At 41.9% G+C, this 11,300-nt stretch overlaps 1 protein-coding gene across 1 annotated transcript; it reads right to left on the minus strand.

The window, feature by feature from the left end:
- Window positions 1-2,065: 2,065 nt before the first annotated feature.
- hapln4 (hyaluronan and proteoglycan link protein 4) lies at window positions 2,066-11,044 on the minus strand. Its single transcript, XM_061737040.1, has 7 exons — window positions 10,949-11,044; window positions 9,212-9,347; window positions 6,098-6,287; window positions 5,761-5,933; window positions 5,519-5,634; window positions 4,991-5,177; window positions 2,066-3,299 (listed from the first exon to the last, which is right to left on the minus strand). Exons 1-7 carry the CDS (start codon window positions 10,949-10,951, stop codon window positions 2,908-2,910), a joined length of 1,197 nt encoding a protein of 398 aa, XP_061593024.1. The 5' UTR covers window positions 10,952-11,044; the 3' UTR covers window positions 2,066-2,907.
- Between the last annotated feature and the right edge of the window lie 256 nt (window positions 11,045-11,300).

Genomic DNA, 11,300 nt, shown 5'->3' on the forward strand with positions numbered 1-11,300 from the left:
ATGATGACTTCACTTTAACATGAGGTGCAGCTTGCATTTTAAATGCTTTGCAAAGTGAATTTCAGTCCTTTGGCATCTCAGTCCTAAACACATTAAAAAGAAAACATCTGAATTACTTTGGCACCGAATTGAATAAAAAATAGTTCTGTATGCATTTTAAATAGCATAGTGCAGGAAGTAGGATTTGTTGCTCATAAAATTACTGGCTGAACTTCAAATGTGGTTGTTGAGAACCATCAGGTTTTGTTTCGGAGCCTTTCGCTTTTCTTCCAACGTTTAGAGAACAGCACAACATAGTTAATAGGTTATAGCTCAGGATTGTCTCTCACACAATTCTTGCCGCTGGACTTTGCCATGAACTGGACTTCATAATGTGTAGCCAGTTGCTATGACGATGACATTGTCTGTTCTCCCGTGTTGGCAAAGACCCAACATGCTCCCACTCAAATTCAGATTCAGCCACTGCCAAACTCTCATACATCCGAGTCCAAGACAAGAATATATCCCTACATTCAAATATTCATTACCTAATTGTGGTACTCGCTCACATAAATGTCTTCAAATTATAAGTAATACTTTTTATCACAAAAGTAACCAAAGCTGACTATAATATAAGCAATATTAAATCTGATTTAATAATCTGGTTGTGGATACCATTTAAAGGCACTTTTTGAAGATAAAATATGATGAAGTTGATTTGGTCGCAGCAGCTGCTGACCGAGATTGAAATCTCTTCTGAAAGTACATACTGTGTTCATGCTGTCCAGATCATAGATGCCATGACATTTCCACCAGTGCAACCCTGGGGCTGGCTTTGTTGGGCTGAGTTTGCACACCAGTAGAACTGACTGGTTGTTTTGAGCTCAAAGACACATTTTTAAGGAAGCTTCGAGCAAAACACACATATACACAGACACTGCTAGCAGATGTATTGTCCTCTGCGTTTTGCAGCTGCAACACCTCCCGGAGTATGTGGGTGTTTCCCTGGCTTAGTGCAGATATGCACTGAAAGCTTATAAACCAGTGCACCGCTTTGAAGTCAGGAGACATCATGATGTTCAAGCAATGTTCAGTACAGGCTCCAAAAATCCATCAGGGCTGCAGAGAGAAAATACTCCCAAAGACGGCTATTCAGGGAAAAATGCCATGAAAAGCATATAGCAGGGGATCCGGTCATTAACCAGCTACAGAAAGGGTGTAAACAGAACTGTGACCTATGACCTTGAGGTGTCTGCACTGCAGGTGATATGCTTCACAGGTCCTTAGGGCTCTGAGGGCAAATGAACCCCAGCTTTGGGGACCTGAATGTGGGGCAATGGTCGTTATAATCTGTGCTGAACAGCTGGCAGAGGATACACAGACACCTTCAATGTCTATCTCTTAAAGGAAATGGTTCCAAGTATCTTTAAGTCCTTTTTTATAGGGTAATAAACAACACCAATAGGTCTGATATAGAGTCGGCTGATAGCTGGAAGTTCCCAGATATTCACTTCTCAGAAAACCTCTGCTGGGCAAAAAATCAGTGCAACAACAGTGAGCTCAGTCGCAGCTGCATTACATCAGGCTGCTAAATGAAGCCGAATTAGACCTAACCTCTGACCCAAAGCTACTGAGGACTTGTCAAGAGACAGCAGCAACACAGTGGGGCATGGTAACACCATACTGGCTGAGAGGAAATCACTACAGCAGGTCATGTAAACGGCATAGAAAGTTATGGTCTCCAACCCGCCTTATGGACACTACATACACACACTCTGGTCAAGTGTGTGGGCTCAGGCTGCAGACTGAGACAGTACAAGCTAGAGAGTATCAGCACTCACAAGTCACAGCGTTTTTCCAGCTACTGTCAGACCAGTGGAGAAGGAAATTAAGGAAAGAAAGCGGCATCTCATTCCACACTATTTCCATACCCTGGACAATAAAACACCTTAATGACTGCTCCCCAAATCCATGATAATGCTTCTCTATGTATAAGTTGTCATAACGTCCGTATTCAGACCCATCATTTCATATAGAATAAAGATTAAAACACCTGCTGTTTGAATAGACTTTTATTTTCCTCCCAAACATCCATCCATGGCATAGTTTCAACAATAGTTTGCATTAAAGGTCATTTTAATGATGTAATGAATGGTTCAGATAACCTTAAGGCAGCTAAGCAGTATATGAAGTAAATGATATTGTCATTTAGTATGTTTGCTAATTCAGCTTCAGCAACTAATCTCAGCCAAACAATACATGCAAGTTTAACCTAAGATGCTACCATCAAACAAAGCTCTGTGCATTTAAAGTGCAGATTGTAGAATTAGTGCAATATTAATAATTGGCTTGTTCAGCTCCAATGATGAGATGGTCACGTCTTAGTAGATGAGAGAACCACACTTCAAACCCAGATACTGTACATGCAGTCACTACAAACTCACAGGGCATCTTTTTTTTGCACAATTGGGCAGATCATTCGATCTGACTATGTAGTTGATGTTTTCCCCCCTGGCACGCAGACTCAGAGCTCAGAGCTCTGGCGACACAGCGGTGGCCAAGTTATCAGTCAAACGCACACGTAAACAAGAATATCCACGACAGACGCTCTGATCGGATGCTTGCCTGAGTGATGATCAAGCTACTATTTAATTTAGCTATTTTCCAGTCACAGATATGTGCCAACACACTCCTTAAGATGATAGATTGACTGGAGAGATGAAAGTAAAAATCACCCTAATAGAGATGTCACCCTTAATTTTGCATCATCTCCCTTAAATTTATTCCATCTCTCTGGCAGATCTGCAGCTGAGTGCATCTCATCTGTCGGTGTTTTACTCTAAAAGCAATGAGTGGGGTTTGGCTGCGAGACGACACTTGCAGTCAGATGTTAAATTGCATACCCTTCCTGCTCTCAGTCTGTCCTCTTTAAATCACCCTTGTGGCATTTTCAGGGATGTAGTTGTCGCCTTTCCACATTTTCAAAGAACCTGTAGGACGTGTTGTGACTTTAGTATCAGCTACAGGTTCGTCCTTGTTCTTGCGGAAGCAGTAGACCCCGTAGAGGCGGAATTTTTTATCAGGGAAGCCCAGGTGCCGAACCCCCGGCTGGGACCCTCCACAACGGGAGCGGGGGTTCACTATGGGGTAGCGAATGCTGCCGTCCTCCAGCCAGCCGGCCTCACAGCGGTCCAGAAGCTGAAACTTCCACGCTGCATAAAGCTGACCCACTTTGGCCACCGCGGAACCATCTCGAACGCAAGCCTTCACTGCCTCCGCGTAGTTCACCTTCTTGAAGCGTTTCAGGAAATACACCTTGCCTGCAGGTGCACAAAGAGAGGAGAGCGGTGTTGAGTGAACACGTGCAAAATGTAGAGGAATACAGAGCTAGTGCATTGTCCATGAGGCCAAAAATGTAGTGAATGAGAAGGGAAATCCCCCGAGATGAGCTGAACCCTGAGGGTAAAATACCATGTTTTTCCTAGCCTCTGCGCCCGAGTGTGTTCAGAATATCAAATCAACCCAACAGCAGCTGCTCAAAATCTAAAGCCAATACCGTTGCAGTGGACAAACTTAATTCAAAATAACTCTCAAAAAGATTCAATTTTTGCTTTCATCTCACCTCTGGGGAAAATTTCCACCAGGCAATATCAAAGAAACTAGTACTCTGACTGCTTTGAATTGATCGAACTGAGACCAATCAAAAGGAAGCCTCTCTTAAGAAAGAAGCGGTTTCTCCCCCAAAACTCCTTATGAAAATGATATCAGCATCTTCAGCTTGGCAATGGGCTCAGCTATTGATTGCATCCTTGTTTGTGTGTCTGGTGACTATTAGAAAGGCAGAACATTGTCTCATATTTCCCCTGGGGAGTTTCAGTAAATGCCTTCCAGCTGGACCGAGATGCAGTATTGGTCACGGCCACTGCTGGAAACCTCCTGCCCACAACAAAATGTTCACCGTAATTAACACACAAGGGAAGCCATGAGCAGTCATTTATGTTTTATGTCAAACTACCTTTTTCTCACTGAGGAAAGGCAATTATTCTTTTTCTTAGTTTATAATATTAAAATAGGCTACTGATTGTGATTCAAACTGAGGTCATTTCTTTAATTTATGTAATTAGTGTATTTTTTGATACTTTGAAGAATATATGATTAAAATTATCTTTTAAATTTCAAAAAGAGGTATGCAGGCTGGAAACTTTTCAAATATGCAAAAGGGTTTCACTGTTAATGCCTCTTCTTTAAAGAAAAAGTTCAACATTTCACTAAAGAGATCAATAACAAAGGTCCATAACAAGTCTGATACATTTCCATTCACTATACTCTTAAAATAGCTTATCCTGTTTGCTTGGTATTGTCTTTAGTAAAACTTGCCCTTTTCTTTCAAATAAGTCACAAACTAGTACATCTTGATTAAGGTCACGATAATATCAATTTTCTTCTCTAACTAGTGTATTACCCGTAAAAACAAACTACTGAGACAATCTAGTCGTACAAATGCACAGTGTCATCTTTCAACGAGCCCTGGGATTGTACAGAGCTTTGATGAGGCAAAAAGTAATGCAGACTCTTACTTTCTCAAGTTTGTTTGGGCTTATGAGCCTGAAGGTGGCATGTACAGACTCTCTGTGGAAAAAATGATGTAAATCAAAGCACTGGGAGATGAAAGGCAATGCCTGGCACCCGGAGGACACTGTGGCCCTTGCAGGACTGAGTCTACATAGTCTGATTTAAATCCAACGGCCTTAGGCCTGCAAGATCACAAGCGGAGATCAGAGAAATGGGCCTCATTTCCCCCCTCATCCAACACTCTTCATACAGTATTTCCTGTTACAGAAGCACAACAATCCAGCTCTGTCAATGATTTGCTCCGCTCCAACCGTTAAGGGTAATGCAGACAGTGATTATTACTTTGGTCATTTCTGTTAAGTTCCCCAATCCCATCACAGATGGATGTCGGCATGTGTGCACATCTGAGCCCACTGAACTGCGTATTTGTCTTTCTCACCATTGAGCTTAGAAGTGAAGCAGAACGCGTCATAGCGCTCCTCCTCCTTGTGCCTGTAGCCATAGTTACGAACTCCAGCTGGGGTGTCCTTTCGGCCGCACTGATCTCTGGGATGAGAGATGGGGTACTGGACTGAGCCGTCCTCCAGCCACCCAGCATTACACCAGTCTAATCCATCTAGCCAGGCCTGTGGAACACCATAATGTGGGTTAGTGGGTCAAACTAAAGGATTAAACACATTAAAAAGAGAATACATCTCTTCAGATGTAAACCCATTACTCTTACACTTTATTGCCCGCAGCTTTTTGCATTAAGAAGATAGACCTGCTGTAACATTTCTCATCGGTTCTTATGCATATTCTGTTATCTCAGACTTAACTGCTCCTGTTAAATGTTCATGACTGTAGCAAGAGAGTCTATGGTTTTGAAATAAGAAATGTGTCAAGATAAATGTCGTATAGAAAATGTGACATCCATGTTATTCTTCTTAATCTACGCTCAAAAGGACAGAATGGCACGAAAACTCACTTTGTGCAGCTGAGAATGAGAGGCCAGAATGGCATCCTGGTGTTTGCAGGCATCCTCCGCCTGGTGGTAGTTGAACTTGTAGCGCCCCTCACGGGGGTAGTAGGGAAAAACCACACCTACAGAGGGAAAGAAAAAAAACTTTCCAAATGCTCAGTTTAAAGATCTAAAATTATGAATCTCCAGAAATGTAAAGATATATCAGAGTTTCTGATCAATCCTTCCTGATGAAACTGATTTCTGACCTTCTAAGTCAAGACTGACAAATCCTGTGTCGTCTTCCATGTCATTAGTGACCTCACACTCATAGCGACCGTAGTCCTCCAGCGTGACATTTTGGATGATCAGCGAGGCATCACCTGGTCCTGCCTGCTCCAAAAGCACGCGCCCTCGATAGGAGCCAAACAGACGCTGCTGCCTGGGGAGATTTCACAGACATGACAGAGTCCAGCAGTGCCCTATCAACCAATCAGTAGCTCATCACTCATATATTGTTGGTTGTGGTTTGGCACTAATCAGCAGTGCCTATTGAAAGAGTAGTTGGAAGAAAAAGAATCTGAAAAATAAAGAGGCAGAATTTACTTTCCGAGTGCCACGAACACATCCTCAAACTGCAGAGCATCAGTGACTTTGGTCCATTTTATCCGGATGCGGGCGGGATCGGTGCTCTCCGGCTCGTGATGGAACCTGCAGGGCAGAGTGATGGAGCCGCCTCGGTGTGTCACCACCTTACCAGGAGCTGTCTGCACAATCACAGCTCCGGTGTCATCCTCTGAGGGAGGGAAGAGGAAAACGAAGGCTCCCTTTATACTTGTTACATTTATCTTACAATAGCAGGGAAAAGAGTCTGTGTACTTCTTGTACCTTTTTTTTCTTTAAAGGAGCATGAGGAAGGATTTATGAAAAAAATTTGTATACGTTTTAAGTTTTCTAGTAATAATGTCAGATGAAGCGTTCCAAACCAAAAAGAATGAGCCCTCTAGTGTATCTCTCCGTTGCCTTGAACAGGCTGTGTGCTGCAAAATGTGCTGTAATTCCGGACCAGAATTTCCCGCGCTGTCCTGCGGATGTGACATCACATGACGCTGCATGCGCGTTCTCGGCGGCGCACGAGTAAACATTGGATACGCGTTTGAGTCATGGAGGCAGCTTCAACTTGAATTGGGACTGAAAACAGATGCTGACATGGCCCATTTCCTACTGACCAGGTAAGATAACATTGTAAGTCATATTTAGAGCTTGATTTGAAAATCACATGAGATTACACACGCGCTCCCGTGCCGGCTTCGCTGTTGGCTGCAGGAACCCCGACGGTCGTCGTGGCGCTAATGAGTCTCTTTTCTTATTCTTGCCTCATGCTCTTTAATACAACAGAAATTACTGGGCTCTAAAAATAAGTAATCCTGAAAACATTAAATATCGTGGATTTAATGGGGGTTTTCTGTGATCCTGAAAAGCATATGGTTATGTCAATGTAATGCTCCTTGATGTGAAATTAAACACTTTTAAAACCTATAACTCCTTTGGAAACATAGCTACATTATGAAAATATCAGCGAGCCTTTCAGATACTAGGTGTTGTGACCTCACAGACCAAGATCGGAGTAGAATTATCCAGATCCAGACCCATCATGCTGTATTTTTGTTTGTTTGTTTGAAATAATTTAAATCACTGATGATGTGTCTCAGCATATCTGTACAATCTCCTTCAATATCTTTCAGCTTGCACAAAGCTGTAAGATCAACGTCAAGAGGCACACCGAAGGAAGAGGAGGAGGAGAGGAATCAAGTGGCTGACTCCACCACCAAAACTTAAACAAAAATGTACAGACGTAGTTGAAAGGTTGCTTTTGCACAGTATTCACATGATAGTTGTAGTAAAACGTGTCACAGACAATTCCATTGAGATCAACATTTGAAAAAAAGCTAAATACCTTACTATGTCTTTTCTTTGTTTCATTTAAGTGTGAACATGCAGCAAATTCCACGCTCGGCCAAGATCCATCATCTGACTGTTTTGATCCAAAATCTAACTTTTCCCTTAGTCCTCCAGGGAGTAGTTCACCATAATGACAAAAGACTAGCTGTTAATCAAATTTGTGCAACAGAAAGATCAATTTGTATTTTTGGCAGACCTTTGCTAAAATGTAGCGCAAACATGTAACCACAAAAATGAGCAGCCTCAAGAGGCTTTCTGCACTGAAGTGACCAGATAATAGCACCTACAATTATTCTTGCCAGCAAGTAATTAGCTCCTTCAGTGCTTAGTGCTCTTGCAAACTTGTTTATCATCCATGAAAACATCAAGTGGTGTTTAATGAAAACCGAGCGTATAATTTCCAACACTAAAGTTTATGTCGCTGTGCACTGACAAGACAAACAACACCATGGCACATTTTTGGTAAAGTTCACAAGACATCCCTGGCAGTGAAAATTAGTTTTAATGAATAGAAGCATTTCCAGATGTGGAGTGTTGTCAGTGTTATAGTTATGGTTTTGTAGTTTTTTCTGTCATTAATCATCTTTTTTTATAAAGCACCCTGTTGAATGTGGCTGATGCTACATTTTCAGTACAATTTGAGAATGTGGTTGCTGCTAATGAAGAAAGTGAAGCAATGAGAGTGATTGGCAGCACTCAACCAGCCATGGCCTTGTTCAAAAGAAGTGCAGAGAGCAGAGTGAAGTAATAGTGTCCTGTTAGTAGTCCTAATAACAATTCAATGTCAAGTCAGACAAAACACATCGACACACAGCACCACCTTATCCTCCTGAAACCTCACATTCCAGCCAGACCACTGAAGTCTACGGATCAGAAACTCCTGGACGTTCCCGGATCCAGACCCAAAAACGGAGGTGGTGGAGCATTTTCAGTGGCAGCCCCCAGACTGTGGAACAGTTTACCTTTTCATAGCAGACACTTGGTTATTTTAAAACTCTTCCATGCTTTTTTCCTTTCCTTTCCTTTTACTTATTTTTATTCTTTTTATTTTAATTATAACGTAGATTCTGATATTATATTAAAGGAGCATGAGGCTCCTTTTAAGAAATGAGACTCTCTAGCGCCACCCTTCGCCACGACGGCCGTCGGGGGTACTGCAGCCAACAGTGAAGCCGGCACGGGAGAACGGGGAGAACGCACATGCAGCGTCATGTGACGTCACATCCGCAGGACAGCGTGGGAAATTCGGACCCAGAATTGCAGCACATTTTGCAGCACACAGCCTGTTCAAGGCAACGGAGAGATACACTAGAGGGCTCATTCTTTTTGGTTTGGAACGCTTCATCTGACATTATTACTAGAAAACTTAAAACGTACACAAATTTTTTTCATAAATCCTGCCTCAATCCTGCCTCATGTTCCTTTAAATTTGATTGGTCTTAGCTTTATATCTGCATTGATATTGCATTGTTTATCTGTACTGTATTGTACAACACTTGAGCCTTTGTTGTTTTAAATGTCCTATACAAATTAACCTTTACTTGACTTAACAAAACATAAAATAATACCTTACTGGGGATAAAGGTATGTTTCTATGTATGGAGCATAGTAGTTTTTGTGCCTTCTGTGAAATTACTGAAACTGTGCAGCTTGTTTGAACAGTATTTGAGCACATTTAAGATCACATCAGTAACACGGAGTGCCAAAGCACTTTGTAGATGTGCTGCAATTATACATGAAGGAGTAAAATGTCCTCACCAAGAACGTGCACCACTTTCCTTCGTCCTTTTTCGTTGTCCGCAAGCAGGGAGGACACGGAGAGGGCAGAGGTCAGGATGAAGACCACAAAGAATATTTTTGCATTGATCTGAGGCCGAAGCTCATTTGGTAACTGCTGAAAAAAGGCAGAGAGAAAGGAGCATTACAGGTTTGTTTGAAGGGCGGAAACTTGGAAAATGTCACAGCTTAATTCCAGTGTACTGACTCAGGTCCTAGAAATAACATGCACACATGCTAATATTTTACATATCAGGACATATAGTCCTTACCAGCTCTTGGCAGTTATTCTTTGACTATTTGCTGCTCAGGATTGTTCAGGTGGGTTAACACAAAGTCAAGCAGGAAAGACATCAGCAATGATCTTAGAGAAGCAATTGCTGCTGCCTATCAGTCATGACAGAGACCGTCCCTGTACGGCTTGTTGGGAAGGTTCTGTTTTGTTAGGGGTGGCTAGTAACAGCAAGGTTGAGGTTTGCAAAGTTGCATTTGTACAAACCACGTAACAGCTTGGGCAAAAGTGATCATGTGAATGGATAATGATCTGACACCTGAACCCCCACAAATCTCAACAAAAAGACGGTGTTTGGCAACACATTTAATCATGTAATGAAGCATTCTAAAAAAAAAAAAAACTGTGTTTTCTGTCTTTGGCTTTAGAGGGATGAAAGCCATAAAAGCATGAAGATATTTTACATACTAAGCTATTTCTAATAGAAAAGTAAACATTTTAAACTTTTATGGTACTTCTTTACCCAGTAACACCTGGAGGTGTGTTGGAGTAAACAGGGATGGCTTCACAAGGACCTAGTGGGTAAATAGATGTGCAGAAATGAACAACAAAGAGCCTAAACCTGTATATATGGCACAGTCAGACTCTGGCTGTGTCTGTGTGGTGCAAAAGGAGGCAGTGGTCTGTGTGTGTGCTATTCAATGATGGAAGCTGGAAGAAAAAAATGTAAACAAAGCAATGCTGACATGAAGTTGGTTCATTGTTAATCCAGTTATGAAGGTCCAGAGCAGTGTTAGATCATTCACATGTGAATCTACAATGCAATTTAAATTGACAAGCTGCATCTATTGTTCCTCTAAATGCTTAAGAAAAATACAACTTTTAAGCATTCAGTCTCCATGAATTGAAAACTAACACAAACATATGAAAAGATTACTCTTGAAAATGTAATTGGACCCCAGGACTACTTCTAGGCTCTTATACTGTAGATGCACAGAGTACTACGATTGCACACACGTGTGTAGTTTATCTTCGAAGGTGACACCAGTAATGGAGCTGCTGCATTGAAAACCATTATTAACTGCATGAGGGAGCCCTCTACAAATCACAACCGTCAATACATACTCTATGGGTTTACTTTTCACTCTACAGCGTAATCAAGTCCACACAACAACAACAACAGCAGCAGAAAGGTTTCAGGTGGATACACTGCATGTGTATGCACAAATGTCAGTGTCTCATGAATAATCAGCTGCTATGATTCAGCATCCATGCAGAATATGAAGTCATAACCTGAATCCAGGCCCCAGTGATGCAGTTCCTAAAGCAGCTTTTTTACATGCACGTTGCATGCTATAAAAAGCCTCACTGCATAATTTCTCGCAAGGTTAGTCCTGTGATCACCCCCAGAAATTAAACAGTCATGTAGGACATAGAACAGCAAAGTGCAAATAAAGTAACTGAGCAGAGCAGCCGAAGAAACTTACCATGGTGATCACAAGAGGATTTGAAGCAGATGTTCCACTGCAAAGTGTTTAAGTCTGCGTAAAGGCTAAACGTAGTTCTGCAGCAGCACTCACCTCTCTCCCCCACTCCATCACAGCTCTCTCACACTGCAGGGGAACCATCGGTGTTTCCGGGTCCCGCAGTAATCCAGTGACGCAGCACATATTTCTCTGAGTCTTTATGTTTATCACTAGTTCCCATCAGTACCATATCAGTTTGACCGTCACAATGACCGTTTCAGTTAATTTAGTAAAACTGTATTAATTATGAATCAAGGCAATGCTCCGAATCAAAATAAAGAAGAATCTTATTAAAACGTATGGCTGAGAGATT

The sequence above is a fragment of the Cololabis saira genome, chromosome 13, assembly GCF_033807715.1.
Source record: "Cololabis saira isolate AMF1-May2022 chromosome 13, fColSai1.1, whole genome shotgun sequence".
Lineage (NCBI taxonomy): Eukaryota > Metazoa > Chordata > Actinopteri > Beloniformes > Belonidae > Cololabis > Cololabis saira.

Coding starts and splice junctions, on each gene's coding strand:
- hapln4 (XM_061737040.1), bottom strand. Junction 5,934..6,097: donor GTGTTCGTGGCACTCGGAAA/GTAAATTCTGCC, acceptor AAATCTCCCCAG/GCAGCAGCGTCTGTTTGGCT. Junction 5,635..5,760: donor TGTCAGTCTTGACTTAGAAG/GTCAGAAATCAG, acceptor TTCCCTCTGTAG/GTGTGGTTTTTCCCTACTAC.